A 17409-nucleotide genomic window follows, 5' to 3' on the forward strand; every position below is an offset into this window, starting at 1 on the left:
TATTTCAATTACCCTAGTATAAACACTTATTATTAAAAGTGGTGCACCAATACCATGTTGTAATTACCAAATAATGATGAGAGTAATGTTACCACCCTGCAATAACAAATTTTTCAAGACATTCTTGGCTTTATTTATGAAATAATTTGCTGGGACATTTTCAATCACCACTTACACACTGTATCATCAACAGCGTTGTGTTAATGTGGTGTTTGGGACCAAATCAATGTCAAAATGATCTGATTTCAACAGCAGTATTGGAGCACCACCCATTAGCTTTATGATCATCTTTAATAGCTGTACAGTAAACAGTAGCTGCTTCTAATAAGTTCTGCTCTGCTCTGCTCGAGCATGACAGCTCTGCACTCTGCAAAGCATGAGAGTCTTTTTATTTTTCTGTCCTTCTTAATTTCTTTTTCAGTTTCAAGCCACTACAATAAAAATAAAGTAGTAAATATTGTAGAAAAGGCTGAGCTACACTAATTGGTCGGCTCTCACTTGCTTCTCCATCTCCTCTTTCTCTGAGTAATATCCGTGATTTCCTCTGCTGCCGTCATTTCTCATCCTTTCCTCACTCTTTACATGCTAGCTCTCCGCTCTGTTGTAACACTATAGTGATGGTGATAATGACGACTGCTGCACTGTTCTGTATCACTGCTGCACTTTATCTCTCCCTCCCCTTCAGTCCATGCTGCAGGAGCTAAAGTGAAGGATTTAGAGGATGAAGCTGATAGGCTGCTGGAGAAGCTGCAGCCAATCAAAAAGCTGCAGGACAACTTGAGGAGAAACATCTCGCAAATCAAGGAACTCATCAACCAAGCCAGGAAACAAGCCAACTCAGTGAGTTGTTAAAACACACACATGTAGAAACCTGATAATACTGAAGGAGAATTTCAGTGTATGAAGACACAATCTGTGTAATATCCTGTAATATCTGTAAAAACCAATTTGTATTACATTGTTTTGTGTTATTTTGTGTATTGTCTATGCTGTACTTTGTGCTTATGTATTTTTTTATATATCATTTTTTTAACATATAATTATGTTAAAATATTTTTTAATAATACATTTTATTTTTTATTTAGGTTTTATATTATATATATATTTATAAATATATTTAATTATTTTAATCCAGTTGATATGATATACATGTGCTAAAAAAATGTATATTTATTTTATTTTATTTATAAATATTTTAATATATATTTTTATTTATTTATTTATCTTAATTAATTAATTGTTATATTTTATTCAACACTAACCATCATGTTAGATTGTAAGAGACAAAAAAGGAAGAAAGAAAGAAAGAAAAAAGAAAGAAAAATGGATCTGATTCATGCCCAATGTCTTGGATTTAGACATCTATGTCCACTAACTTCAACCCAGTTTTGAAATAGTTCTGCTTCACTACCTATAAAATAAATACAAACTAAAATGTAAGATGAAGATATGTCACAAATTGTGGATATTGTTTTAATTTCTTTCTCTTCTTTTTCTTCCTCTTTTCAGATCAAAGTTTCAGTGTCTTCAGGTGGTGACTGCCTGCGTAGTTACCGACCCGACATCAGGAAAGGAAGATACAACACCATCATCCTTCATGTTAAAACCACCACACCTGATAACCTGCTGTTCTACCTGGGCTCAGCCAAATATGTAAGTATACGATTACAGAGTACACAGCACAAATGAGAACAAATACACAAAATTATCAGCAGTAGATCAAACTTAACCTTTCAGTTGTATACTCATTCTCACTGACTTACAGGCTTTGCAAAACTTCAATTATAAGCAGACAACAATATGACAAGGATTTTGACTAAACTCTAAAAAAAAAAAAAGGCTTCTTTTTTTGTTATTTCATCTGACCAAAATAATAAAAATCTTCTCACAAAGCAGGACGGTCAGGAGTCGGTCCTCAAATATAGATAACAACATCACCTAAATTAAACTTAAAGACACATTATGCAATTTTCTGCCACTAGGGGTCTCTCAATCAAAATACCGTCATGAAGTCAGCTTCTTCCACTTCAATTCCTTCAGCATTCAATGTTCAGGAGGTTTTTACCAGGAGACGAATTATCCACAGAAGTCTCCTCCTCCTCAAAATAAACAGATTGATTAACACCGGTAAAGACGTGGAATAAAGTTGTTCCGCGTTAAATAAATCTCTTTTTTTTTTAAAAAAGGTTTTTTTCCAATGCGGTTTGGCAGACACAGGAAGTCCAAGAAGAGCTGCAAGCTGCCACTAAACTTTGCCAATTTGTTTCTCTGACAACTCCAGATTTTAGTCTGATGACTAAAATCCTTCATCTGTTTAAAAAAATTGGTTAAAAACAATGGAGATTTGAAATCAGTATCATAAAAATGCTTTAAAATTGGATAATAATCAATTTATGACCACAAAATTGATGCATTGAAAATTGTTGGAAACATTTGGGATAGTGTAAGTACAAAACTCAACAAAATATGTAACATCTGTCTCCTTATTTTTTTGTCATTTTAATGTGGAAAAATTACAAATTATACCTTTTACAGTGATTTATTGTTTTTGTATCAAAATAATGAATTGCTGTATATTAACCCACATTAAGTCTGTTTGGGTAACTAATCTGTCTCTATGACTCCAGGGAGAAAAAAATGATCAAACTTTGCCTATATATGGTTCTGGTGTTATTGCTAAAAAAAAAAAAAATGAAATCCGGTCGACACATTCACATATTTTAAATGTTTCATATTAAAGCATTAATCATATTTAATATAATGTCGAGAGGCTACATATTGTGTAGCATTTATCATACTTGAAAATGCCTCTGTTCCAAAAGTATACACACACACACACACACACACACACACACACACACACACAGAAGTGTTCCTCTTTCTCAGACACACACACACTCCCAGTGTGAGATGTCTAATATGCGAATAATTAATACTTCTTGACACACACTCACTAACACCCCTATAAACATAGCACGCTGGTGTTTTAAGGTACCACCGATAATCCCTAAGTGTGTGTGTGTTTATGCGTGTGTGTGTGTGTGTGTGTGTGTGTGTGTGTGTGTGTCTGTGTGTGTGTCTTAAGGAGCAGCAGCAATTAACAACAAGTTGATGTTGCTATCTGCTTTAGCCTGATTTCCCCTGAGAAATCACTGCTTTGCTTCATCTGACTGGGAAGTCTTGAGCGTGCATGCATGTGTGTGTGTCTGTGTGTGTGTCTCTCTCACTAATATTCTCTAATAGTGAAGAATTCAGTATGAATAGTAATGCTCTGTTTGTGTGTGTATGTGTGTGTGCGTGTGCATGTGTGTGTGTGTGTGTGTGTGTCATTTCACTAATAGTGTGTAATGCTAGTTGAATAATAACGACGCTGCCCTGTGATCTGTGCTAATGAATAATCGCCATTACCCTGGAGAGACTAGAGAGATAAGTGTGTGTAGCTGTGTGCGTGTATATGTGTGTCATTTGTGTCTTCAAATGTGACTCCCTAATAATCTCTAATTGTGCATAATACTATATGAATAATAATGCTGTGTGTGTGTGTGTGTGTGTACTTCAGAGATAGCATCTAGACGAGAGCATATGCTCGAAATTCTCTTATTAATTTTTTTGGCTCATACATAAGTAATACGACCATTAATCAAAATACAGCAAGATCCCGTGAAAATCCACTTATAGAGACAGATGGAGAAAACTTCAGCCTTTTGTACCCTCAGAATAGACCGGAGCTGCGTGTGAAGTCGCTCTACCATTCACTCTTCCTCTACTCCCTACATGATAAATACTCTATAGGGTTCCCCATAGAAAGTAATAAATTGATATTTTGGGTACCTATTAATCATCATAATTTCACATCATCGACAACAGTGTTGCATAAATTCCTGTATTTTGTCAGCTCAGGAGGGAGACATCGCATTATACAATTTTTAACAACAAAAACATTACTTTTTTATTGTGTTTTCCCAATTCATTCTTCGATACACATTTAGATTTTTAATGTATATCTTGCCTGATTTAAAACTTAAACTTGACCTGTTTTATCTGCTATCTGATTACAGTGCATTCATTCAAAATGCACATTATGACAGAGTGAAGGGGCAAAAACGTCAATATAGGTTGTGTGTACAGGCAACGAAAAATGTGCTATATTTATGAATTTCACCGTCCGCAGTAATGCAGCTGCCGCCATCTTGCTGACGTGGTAGTGATTGACAGCCAAGCAAAGTTCAAAAGGGTGGATTCCCACATTAGGTTGCAGGTTGGGGTGTGGATGGGTCAAACAAGTGGTGGACTTTCACCCAGGAGAGGGGGGTTCGTGTTTCTAACTTAGGTTAAATTTTTTACATAAGTTACGTGAATCGCGTTTTTAAACGTATGTTTTTTACGTAACTTGCGGCATTCACGTGACCCTTGTAACTAATTAAATTCCGGTATTTACATTTATTTACTGTTTAAACTGTCTTTTATAACGCCTTACCAGAAGTTTTTTGCCCTAAGCCTAAGATCAGTGGTTTAAAATCCACAGAAACTGCAGTCTTTTTTTTACAACCGCAGTCCATACGTGTGTTCTATTTTTAGCATGCGCCATTTTATCGCTAGCCGCGACGCAATAAATTAATATGTGCTGTGAAACGCAAGCCAATGCTCTGCTGCATATGGGTGCAGCAGCAAAATGTAGCCACCTAAAAAATAAATATCAGTTTAAGTGTACACTAGATTTAGAATATTTTCACTGCTTTACCCTACCATTAGAAAGACCCCAAAAGGGAACTGAAGCTGTTATCCATGCTCTCTTCAAAGTCACCAGACTCCATTAACAAAAACAGTCATTTTAATTTTTTCCCGCAGAACATGGGAGTAGCTGGTCTGTCGCTGTCTTGATCAGTGAGTTTGTGTTATTGTGTGACTTTGGAGCTTTTAAAGTCACACAATAGCACAAACAAACTAAACAATCAAGGTAGCGGTAGACCTGCAACTTCAGTTTTCTGCAAGGTAAAATGACTGTTTTTGTCAATGGAGTCTGGTAGCTTTGAAAAGAGCGAAGGTAATGGCTCCAATTCAATGTTTAGCTGCTGCCCCCATCTACAGCAGTACATTGTTTAGCTTCCGTGTCTGTATGTCTACCTGCTTCTATAATTGTGGGCATGCTAACCGCCATCTACTGTCGGTAATACACTGACTATAGACAATTACCTCATACAAACATTCTGAACTCTCCCTTTAATCTGTGTACGCAGAGTATCCACCCAAGACATAACAGAAGTACAATACATCTGTATATGTGACGGCCTCGTTGTGGCCAATTACATGTTCATCCAAAGCAATCTGGTTTGAAATTATTATATGCCCTGCATACCCATAATAACATAAATAGACGGGCTTTCTTGTTGCATCTTTATTTCTCTCTACTCCACCTCCTCTCTCTGCCTTTTCTCTCTTCAATTCCTTGTTGTTGACATGATGACTTATCACAAGCAGTAAAGTGCACAATGCCATATTTCAAAAACAGATTATATTCAGTATATTGAGCATGTCTTTTGTGTGTCTCAGGTTGATTTCCTCGCCTTAGAGATGCGTAAGGGGAAGGTGAGTTTCCTCTGGGACGTGGGTTCAGGTGTGGGCAGGGTCGAATATCCTCATCACACCATCCATGATGGGAACTGGCACAGAATAGAGGCGTCTCGGTAAGAAGTTTGCTCACACATGCATGCATGTGCTTTGTTTCTCTGTGCTTCTCATAAAAACTGCCTTCTGAAGCCAACGCTGAATAGTCACATCTTATGTTTCACCTTGGAAAACTGAGAAGGTTGATGAGCAGCTCATGAACTTATATTACATTCAGACATGCATACATATGCAAAACATGCACCCACAAAGGAACTTGCAATATTTAAAAGTGGCATTGCAAAGGGGATCCATTATAGAGGAGATAGATGCATGTTTATGCAAATATATAGCACGTACTGTATCTCCAGGTCCCACTATGGTGATCATCTGAACCTATAAACCGAGACACAGAGTATCTATAAACCTTGTCATTTATATATGTTTTATTTGATTTATTTAAAAGCCTAGGACCACTGCAAAAAACAAACAAGCAAGCAATCAAATTACAGGACGGTGGATGGGAGAAATATTCGAAGAAAACTCAAGATTAAAGTAAAGAGATTTAAGTGGGCAATTAAAGGAGAAAAACCTCATCACCAGAAAAACACTGAAAATACTCTCTGAGATTAGAAAGTCATACATTTGCAGGAAGAAAATAGAATTTTTCAGAGATTAAAAATCACAAATTTACAAGAAAAAAAATGTTTTTTTGTATGCAAACCACATCATTGTACATGATAAGGTTTCCCTCGCTGTATATTATGCCTGCAGGGGATGACCTAATCATTTTAATTTTAGCAGTTTTTTTGTGTTTTCTCCTTTTTTTTATTTTAGCTTTCTATTACTTGAATATACATGTATTTGAAGCCTGAAATAGAAACAGGAACAATGAGATACAGTACAACTTTGTCTTAACATTAGGAATAAATCTACATTTTCAGCAATTACATTTTATGAATGTGGAAAATATGATTAGTTTGATTGCATTTACCTTGCTGACTGATTTGGTCATTTAACCTTCCTCCATCCAGCAACAACCACAAGTGTCAGCAGCCTAACAAACACAGGACATCATTCCTCTTAGGCTGCGGTGGAAAACATGTTGTTTCACTTGGGAAATCAGGAGTTTGCAGCCTTGACAGCCTGTGGCACATCATTACATAGATACAGTGCAATCTAGTAGATCTAGTTTTTCTCTGTGAAAGCTAAAGTGTTGCTGTATACAGCCCATCCAACACAAGACCCATTCACACCAAACAGACGTCCCACCTGCACCATGCATTACCATCTGAGAGATTTCCCAAATGCGTTTTCCAATGGGATCACACGGACTATAAGTCTTAAAAATGTCCCCCCGCTCGACACAGAAATGCTGTTCCTGCTTTGAAAACAAACTCCGAGGTGGGAGATTAATTTCACTTTACAGCTCTGAGGTTCCACCGCTCCAAACTCCATGTTTCTATCATTCATCTTTAGCACCGAGAGTTCATAAAAACTGATTCCAAGTGGCTCCAACATCTTCAGTCATTGTAAATGTCTTCTAGGAAATACAGAATAGCAAACAAAATAACATCAAACCCACTCTCTCTTTCTCTGTCTCCAGTAATGGGTTGAATGGCACCATATCAGTGTATCCTCTGGAAGGCTCTATGGCTGGTATGATGCCGACCCCGGCCAGTGCCAACTCGCCCACAGCCTACACCATCTTGGACGTCGACCAGAACGCCTACCTCTTTGTGGGAGGAATACTCGGCACTGTCAAGGTATCCGTCTCTCTCTTTGTCTGTGTGTTGCAAAATCAAGAAACCTGTCTGTCTTTTTTTCTTATTATTTTTCCACCTTCTGTGTTTTTAGAAAGCAGATGCAGTCAGAACAACAACATTCACCGGCTGCATGGGGGAAACCTTCCTGGACGGTAAACCTATTGGACTGTGGAACTACAGAGACAGACAGGGAGACTGTAAAGGATGTGTTGTCAGGTATACAAACACAAAGTCTTTATATTTTTGTATATATATTTTAATATTCCAGAGGCCGCCGTCATCTCTGCTTCTCTGCAATTTATTTTTGTGACATTTCAAACTCATTTGACAGTTGAATGGTAAACAAGGTGATAATAAAATGGACTTTTTCTTATCTGGCTCTTTTTTAGCCCCCAGCGTTCAGATAGCGAGGGGACGGTTCAGCTGGATGGCGAGGGCTACGCCGCAGTGGGACGACCCACCAGGTGGAACCCCAATGTTTCCACTGTGGCCTTCAAGTTCCGCACGTTTTCCTCTGAATCCCTGCTCATGTATTTGGCCACTGAAGATATGGTACGTATACCTGCAACAAAGTGAAAGGTTATGAAACCCTAATGAATATAAAGACTGACAGCCAAGGAGAAACTTTGCTTTACTTTCAGAAGAAATATTTTCCAGGTACCATCCTTCAGTAATAATATGTTTATTTAGGTTTGGGGTGTACTGAAGATTCCACAGTTTTCTTAAAAGTTCATTATTTTTGTTTTGCTAGCTTGTAAAAACTTAGTTATGGCTTCTTTACCCTGTTGGTATTGCACTGCACCATACAGGAGCTTTTAGACATTTTTCTGTTGTTTGCTAATAGACGAAATTGACAAGAAGGCTCCTTTTCTCAATGCAAAGTCAATGGAGAGCGATGGATTGTTTTGGGGCTTAAGTGCACACTGTCTCTGTGAAACCCAAATTACCATAACCCATGTAGATAACAGGACTGACAGGGCAGGGGAAACTTTGCAGAGTAAGAAATATATTATCTGATGTCAAAGCAATAATAATATAAATATTTAAGTTTGATGAAGTCACATTTTTGTGTAATAAAGTAAAGAGCTGTAAAGAGCTGATAGTTAACAGAAGTTAAGACACCATACTTATTCAGTCTAAATATGGTTACTAACTACATTAAATTAAATATTTTAACCTTGTGCATCACTTTAAAAAATGCTTCTGTGTTTCAAGGACATAGAAGCCCTCTTCTTAAAATATATATAGTGAATCGCACCCACAGACAGTGTATAAAGTCTATAATCCCACTCCTAAACAGTCTTTAGCCAATTTTAGTTGTTAACTGTTTTTCCTTCCAGGGGGGCGGGGCTTAAATGCGCTCTGTCCCTATTGGTTAAATCGATGACGTAGCGCGAGTTAGAGCTTCCCCGTTGCCCGTTGCTAATTCAAAATTAATTGGTGCGAAAATCAATCGGTAACGTCTTTAATCTTCCACCGATCAATCAAGTGATTAACTTCAACTTCTGTAAGAATAATTTGAAAGTAGAGCAACTAAACGATGTAATTAAGTTTCACTTTCAGCTTTCAGCACACAGGTGGATCAGAGCAGACAGGTGGAGGCGAAAATACAGGGAAGTTTAGCTAAATATTTGAGACTGTGTAAGCTTATTCATAACCATAACATAGATAATAAATAACTAATAACTTCACAAAAAACACTTAAGATGAGTAATCCAGAACAACAAGTGTTTAAATAGCATGATTACTTTTTTGCCTTGCTTAATTTAATGCAGTCCTCAATTGTTTGTCTCAAACATAGCTTAACCATGACATGTAATATACTACTTCAGTAACAACAAATCACAGATGAGCATTTAAAAAACACAAATTCACACTATAGACTCCACAATAAAGCACACTGACCATATATGGTCCAGTAGCATGCTAAATTTCAACCTAGACTTGTTTACAAAAAAAAGAACACAAAAAATGTATATATTTTCTCTACATTAAATGCAAGGGAGAGTATTTTCTATATGTTAATGATTAGCAACAACATTGATTTTGATGCATTGCACCAAACACTGCAGGGCTCCATAATACAGCAACTATAATCCCAGTGGAAACCAGGAGTATTGCATGTAATTGATCCAAATGTGAGGAAAAGGCTGATTCTGGTGGAAAAAAGTTAGAACTACATAAAGTTTGAAGCCATGGCTCTACATTGAAAGCCTTATATAACAGAATACATGGTTTTATACAGTGGTATTAAAAGTTGTGCTTTTAATTGGCTTCGCTGGGGCCATTTTTCTCCATGAGGGTCTGTGTTTCTGTATTTTGGATGCACAGTTTATTATGTTATTTTAGGAGATTATTTTTTTTTAAATTTGAAAATATATGCCATATGCATTTCGACAGCCAAAATAATCAATACATTTAAGAACCAGAAATGTCTTTCGTGAGATAGAAAAATTAAAAGCTGTGTTGTAGTGTGAGATGTATATATTTAATTCAAATATTCATATTTTAGCCACAGTTTAGAAACCTTTTTCATCCTATTGGGTAGGAAATATCTTGAACCCCTGGGATGAACATATAAATCAACCTTTCAACCGATGCAAAACACTGTTATTGGGTTGTTATTGGAGTTTAAATGTCAGTACCTCACAACACTTTCTCCCTGGTTGTCTCTGTAGAAGGACTTTATGTCCCTGGAGCTGTCGGAGGGCAAGGTGAAGGTGAACTTTGACCTTGGGTCAGGAGTCGGTAGTGCCATATCACCTAGCCGCCACAATGATGGACGCTGGAAATCCCTTACCATGTCACGGAACAAGAAACAAGGTACGCACAACAGCAAGTCTACATTTAGCAAAATATTCTGCTAAACCTGGCCTTGCCATAGTTGAGGAGAGTATAAATGAGATTTAACAATCTGAAATGAATTAGACAAAACCTAATTTTAATAAACTTGCTTACATATTAGTCGAGATAACATAAAACTGTACATATATGGGTCAGTGACAAATAAGGGTTGGCATGTCAAATGGTATAACCACAAAAAAATGATAAATATTAAATACTTCATCTACCTACATTGTATTTAAGTGGACTTATACATGTAATTACTTCATTTTAAAAAACATCAAATTAATTTTTTTTTAAGTATTTCTACATTTACACATTTTGCAATATTGAGCAGAACATAGTCTAAATACAACCATTTAAAAAAAAAAGTTTGGACAAATTATGTAAAAATTTAAAAAATAGTAAAAAATAGTGTTGCAATGTAAACATGGATTGTATTTTTTCTCATTTTAGTTCACATTTATTTCCCTGTATATAATCAGATTTTTATGGGGGAAAAATTACTGGTTGCACCAACTGACACTGCGTTAGATCACGTCATTGACCCATATACATATTTTTCATCTTTTCAATAGGTAGTCTCATCAAGACAAATATCTTTTCTTAAAGAACTGTGAGCATGAATACACACACTAATTTACAGTAGATGTTCGTTCCACATTAAAAGATATACACAAGTGGAAAGCCTGTTGTAATTGATGTCACTTTACCTGTTAACAAAGCCACCGTGACCGTTGTGGACATCGACAGCGGTACTGAGGAGAAGATCACGGCCACATCTCAGGGTGCAGCTACGGGTCTGAACCTCAAGGAAAACCAGAAGATGTACTTTGGAGGGCTGCCTACTATTGGAAACTACAGGTACACATTCATTTATCTGCACATTTCACATATACTGCAGTGTATGTATTGTAAACAAGACTACAATATGTTATGTATATTTCAGATAAGAAAAGATATCACCTTATTTATCCGGCAGTGGGGAAATTTAGTTGTCACAGGAGCTCAAGATACAGACACATAGATATAGAAGACACAATAAGAATATAAAAATAAGACATCCATACATTATATACATCTATTATATTACCTCTGCCAAGGAGGTTTGGTTTTGTCTGTGTGTTTATTGTTTGTTTTGTGTGCAGGTCGTAGATTTCATAATTTATTCTTTATTAACAAATTATGTTGTGTGGGACAGGTGTGTATGCATGGACAGAGTGTGCAGTGTGAAGTGGCTTTCTAATTGATATACCTATAATACAGTATATAGCATATAGTTGTAACCTTATTTCTTTAAAGCTATCATAATTAGGTGAATAAAGGTCTTTCAAATGAATTTAAGGACATTTGAACATTTGGTAACGCTTTAAAATAAGGTCCTTAATAACCATTAATTAATAAGTAATAAGGCATTGTTCTCGCTTTAGATCCGGTAGTTGCAAAAAGCATAGTTAACTTATAGTTAAGTTATAATAGATGAGCAATAAAGTATATTTTAATATCAATAAGCAAACAAAATAAGATTAATAAAGGCATGGCAAAGACATAATGGGTGGGTCATGGGTGTTTGTAATGCCATTATTAACACTTATATAAGCTTATAAACACACAATAATGTTAATAAGCATCTTGTAAGGACTTACAAGGGCCTTATTACTTGTTAATTAATGGTTATTACAAGGACCTTAATATAAAGCGTTACCAAACATTTTTTTCTTTTGTCTTTTGACACGTTATCACAAAAAATGAAGCCACTAAGGCTATTTTTTACATATATTCTTACAAGTGCAGTCAGTATTTTCACCTGCTAGTGATTGAACCATCCATGTGCCAAAATGTTGAGTCGACTAGTTCAGATGAGTCATTAGTTGAAACTGTGTTTGTGAAGTGTGCTAATGCTTTAATATCATGTTTTGTCTTACCAGCATGACAGCCAGGTAAATAAATCCATCTCATAATCAGACATGTAGTAAATATTGATTGTATATTGCCCTCTGCATGAGGCCAGCCATGCTGATGACGCCCTATACAGCCCACACTATATCTGTATGTGTGTTTATTTCTTGGCTTGCCCCTGAGGGCTCCTGCTCCTCCACACGGCGGCTGGAAATCACTTTCTCTGCCCTTTATTCATCTGAATTTGACGTTTGTCTGTTCAGCAACATTTAGGTGGAATTCCTCACGTTTATGACTCCGCCTTACAGCCGTATCTACCATAATCATATTCAAATCGTACTTTAGATGCAGATCTAAGTGTCTCCAACAATGTTTTGTTGCATTGCAAGCAACACTTTTTGCTGAGCTAAATAAATAAAGCCCTAAATCACTGAAAACAATTACAAAGGTGCATTACACTGATAATAACAGGTTCAGTGTGATCACAGCCCAAAATTGATTTTTTCTCCATCTCTCTTGAATAATATTGCAACCTGGACAATACCTGACATTACATAAAAATCAATGATGCTAAAAGCTGATTAATATAATAAATCCTGCTTTATTAACATGGACAAACGACATTTTCAAATTATTCTTGTTGTTGACGTCCTACCGTCACTCTGCTTCTGGATACATGATGCAATAGCTTCACTGCTGCAGTAATTCAGCTTTTTAAAAAAATCATATTTCACCGCTGAGAGATAGAATATTCCATGGAGTTTGACATTTATTGAGCTGTATATGTGTCTTTATCAAAACTATGATAATTTCTTTATAGGTCGGAGGTCACCCTGAAGCGTTATGCTGGCTGTCTGCGGGAGATTGAAGTCTCCAGGACTCCTTATAACCTCCTCAGCAGTTCAGATTATACCGGGGTCACTAAAGGATGTAATGTTGAGGTAAGAGTGTCTGCATTTATATATTTACTGACAGATGCAATATTAAATCCTTTGCATGTTTCTCACTAATTCAAATAATACATATAAGTGCTGCACCTCTATGGAAACTGCACAGTCATGAGTAGAAGTAGGGAAACTCAAAAATGTACTGTAAGTTTAATTACTTTCTCCTTTTTCCCCCTTTTTAAAAAAAATGGAGTTTATTTAATGTGTTTCAAATATATTTATTGTGAGGCTTTATTCACAGAAGTATCTGAACAGGCTGATGTTTGCTTTTTTTCTTAATAAACATAAATTATCAAAACATACATCAAAATAAATAGCATCTCCGAAAGACAATTCATGACATAATCATATGATTGAGCAAATAAAAATACAGTAGGGCCATAAATAAATAAATAAAAATAATAACAACAGAATTGAGACAAAAATAAAATAATAAAGAAAAAAATAAAGAAGTGTTTTATATTTATTTATAAATATCATCACCTATTGTATTTTCAGCTATTTGACAAAAAAAACTGAATGAATTGAATCTGTATATTAAACATTTTTCCAAATGCCTACAAGAGTGACTTATATTGAAAAAACAAGAGGGCTTGCTTTACATATTAATTGACATTTTTGCAGCCTTTCTTGTCCTCTCCTCTCTGCTCTGTGTAAACAGCCTGAAGTTCAACCCATGACTATTCATTCATGGCTCTTTGGTTAGGCTAAAGAGTGCAGAATTATATGTTTTTTAGATGATCTGGTTTGTGCAAGTGTTTTGTTTTTGGGAACATTTTTAATGAGACATAGAATAATGTTAATTATGATAAAATATTACTATTTTAAGCTTGGATTTGGTCATTATTTGCTGACAGAAGTTTTCATTGTACATGATTCGTTCAAGGGCTGGCATAAAACGGTGTAATTTTGGCAATTTTATTATTTTTTAAGAGTTAGTATAGCACTGTTAAGTTTGTTTACTTAGTGTTATATACTGCTATTTAAGTGTTTTGTCATGTGTATAGAGACAGAGCACATTTAAGCCCCACCCCCTTTACAGGGGAAACAATTCATCAGTCACCATTGCAACAGAAAAATGTTTGGAAGCTGCTGTTTGGCAAGATGCTCTAACAACACGATAAGGAACCAAAAACTAAGTTTAATAAGCTGACAAACCACGATGGCTACAGTCATTTTGTTAGCATTTATTTACATTTTTTTCGTTTTGCCCTAATGTAGTATAACATGTTGTGCTCTGTCTCTATATCTGTGCTTTTGTCAGAATGTCACAGAATGGAAGGTAAAAGAATATGAACATGAAAAAGTTAATTTTCAACTTTATTAACGTTATCATGACCTCTTCCTCTGGTTCACACACTCTTGACCCTGCCTCTTTGACTTTTCTTACTTGTCCCTTTCACTCTCTTTTGCCATTCACTCTGTTTCTTTTAATTTATTCAGGAAGGCAAAGTGCCTTTCCGTGAAACATAAAATATAAAGACGGAGAAAGCGTGAAGGTCAGGATCGTAATGATCAGCTCCAACTGTCTTATGACCATGAACACACACACACACACACACACACAAACCATTTATCATGCATCTGTACAACTCTAACGTAAACACACTTACTCAATTTCCCTTTTATGTTTCCCCTTTTCCTGTGTGATAGGTGACAAACACTTGTAAATTGAATCTACAGAAATTGGACATCTCAAAGCCATACAAGGCCATGATTTCTATACACTTGAGTCATGAATTCGTGCAGCCATGCTCGCAGTGTGTATAAAGACTGTATGGAGGATTATAAAGGCCCAGGGTTGAGACTATCTAGAGTGAAGGTGTTTCTGCTCCTCTTATCTGCCCTTCTTTTCATCACCAACCATTCTGCTGTGCTACAAGGATGACACTTTCTGTTTGTTTGTTTCCACTTTGCAACCACAGTTGTAAAACAACATGCACCGAAATGATTTAAGAGGGAATTTTGTGACTTTTTGTGATTTTTGAAATTTACGACAAAACCATTCATCTCTCTGGGTCGTCCTTCATCTGTTAATTGATGTATACTTTAAAGTGCACCTGTTTCATCTCTGCCTTACAGAACCTGTACACAGTCAGCTTCTCTAAGCCGGGATACATGGAGCTGAGTGGCTTGTCGCTGGCCGTTGGCACGGAGATCAGCCTGTCGTTCAGCACTTTGACGGACACTGGGATCATTTTCCTGGCTGTAGGTGGAGCTTCACCGATCGGCCTGCAGGTTTGGATTAATCTTTTTTGCTCATTTAAGCTGTGATTCTCATCCTTAAAGAACCAGTGTGTTGGATTTAGTGTACCCCTCCCCTCACACCTTCATTTCTAAGCATGTAGGAGAACCTACGGTGGCCTTAATGTAATATTAAAAAAAACAAATAACCTCTCTAGAGCCAGTGTTTGGTTTGTCTGTTCTTGACTGCTGTAAAATAGACTCCATGCTCATTTTCAGTTAATGAAAGCACAACAATTCTCAGTTTCAGGTGATTCTACTCTATTGAAAACATAATAATTATTATCAAATTTAATTTCTGCTGGTAGAGCAGAAAGAAAATGTCTTTATCCTAAACACTGCTCATTAAAAGAAGAAATATATATATTTTCTCGATCAGTAATTTCATAGTTTCCTGGAAAGAACTTCGTGATTTTGTGCTAATTGTAGGACAATTGGGATTTTTTTTTTAAACAAATACACTTAATGCATTAATTCACTATTATTATGTATTTTTATGTGTTTAATTATATGCTTGTCTATAAGCAAATATTCTTGGTACAGTACAATTTTTATAAAGCTGATTATTTGGTACAACATTTACACTGTCTCTTCAATATAATACATACCAAATTATATATTTCATAGGGAATTACTTGAAAATTATTTAAGGGTTCTTGACATATTGAACAAAACATTACCAAACTAATATGCTTAAAAAAGTGAGTATGCCAACTAGCTAAGCTTGACTTTTGAGGGTGCTCTTGACTAACACAGTTGTCCCACAATGCAATGCACAAAAGCAGATATACAGCTGCAGGAAGTTGAAAAAAATCATAAAGGGTGATGAGGCAGATCCAGGAATGTCTCAGAAAACAAATAATTTAAGTAAAAAAATCCTTTCTTTTTCCTTGTTTGATTGACAGCTGTATTTCAGAGTGACAGTTTGATTGACATGATCTGAGGCACAACTTTTCTCACTTTCAAGTTGTAAAAGAGCTGTAAAAACCCTAGAGTCCTCATTGTATACCATTAATATGTCATATGAAGTCAATCAAAAAAAAAGTAAAATTCACGCTAAAGAAAGTCACTCCTTCAATCTTCAGACAGTGTGTATTTGGCTCCAATAAAAACTATTTTCAAGGAAACTTCCCAAGGAAAAAAAAGGTTGCATATCAATCCTGTTTCTTAATTAATTTATTCTCCCATTTTTCAGAATATCTTCCCACCACAGGCCAGAAACACAAACCTCCTCAGCAATAACAGGAGACGCAGACAGTCTGGAGAGGTGAGTTCAACACTCACACACACACTCACACACTCACACACACAAACCCAAATACTGTCCCTCTTTCCCTAAGTGAACGATGTTTTCATAAGTGCATATTAATGAGATTTGCATTTTTTGGCAACTGGGCTAATTGGATTGTCTTTTATCCAAAACACACACACAAATGTCCATTGACAGATACAAATAGTAGCTATCTTAGCTTTTAGCTGACAATGCAAGCGCGCGCACACACACACACACACACACACACACACACACACATACACACATACATGCACTAAAGCACTCTTTCTTTAAGTGAATGAAGTTTCCATGAGTGCATATTAATGAGATTTGAGTTTGTTGGCAACTATGCTGATTAGATTGTCTTACGGCTAAAAACACTCTCACTTAACACAACACACACACACACATGAACACACACACACACACACACACACACACACACACACATACACAAACACCCTTAAAGTGCCTGTACTGATACAGCCTTCTTTCATCCTAATCACTCTTAAATAAACACACGCGTTCCTTTATCTCTGCTGGAAAAGACGTGTATTTTAGTGTGTAGGTATTGTCTTTGCACATGCATTTATATATCCATGCATTTATACTGTATGTGTGCCTGTGGGCATGCAAATAATGTGTGTGTGAGCGTGTGTGTGCAGTTCTTTGGTATGAGAGTTGCTCACATGAATGCAAAAACTGAAAGTGTATGCATGCACGCTTATGTGGATGTGTGTGTGTGTGTGTGTGTGTGTGTGAGAGAGAGAGAGGACAGGGTTACCTCGAGCTTATCCATCATCACTGGTTGTTGGGCGCATAAATCTATTTT

General features: G+C 36.2%; 1 protein-coding gene across 1 annotated transcript in view; it reads left to right on the forward strand.

The window, feature by feature from the left end:
• The window catches only part of lama2 (laminin, alpha 2), a 283607-nt gene that overhangs the window by 234831 nt on the left and 31367 nt on the right, over positions 1-17409 (forward strand). Inside the window, exons 49-60 of the mRNA XM_059355831.1 lie at positions 686-840; positions 1510-1653; positions 5551-5684; positions 7211-7370; positions 7462-7586; positions 7760-7922; positions 10049-10193; positions 10940-11078; positions 12143-12154; positions 12934-13054; positions 15143-15298; positions 16500-16571. Coding sequence (XP_059211814.1) covers positions 686-840; positions 1510-1653; positions 5551-5684; positions 7211-7370; positions 7462-7586; positions 7760-7922; positions 10049-10193; positions 10940-11078; positions 12143-12154; positions 12934-13054; positions 15143-15298; positions 16500-16571 — 1526 coding nt within the window. The remainder of the gene's footprint in view (positions 1-685; positions 841-1509; positions 1654-5550; positions 5685-7210; positions 7371-7461; positions 7587-7759; positions 7923-10048; positions 10194-10939; positions 11079-12142; positions 12155-12933; positions 13055-15142; positions 15299-16499; positions 16572-17409) is intronic.

Source organism: Centropristis striata, chromosome 18 (genome assembly GCF_030273125.1).
Source record: "Centropristis striata isolate RG_2023a ecotype Rhode Island chromosome 18, C.striata_1.0, whole genome shotgun sequence".
Lineage (NCBI taxonomy): Eukaryota > Metazoa > Chordata > Actinopteri > Perciformes > Serranidae > Centropristis > Centropristis striata.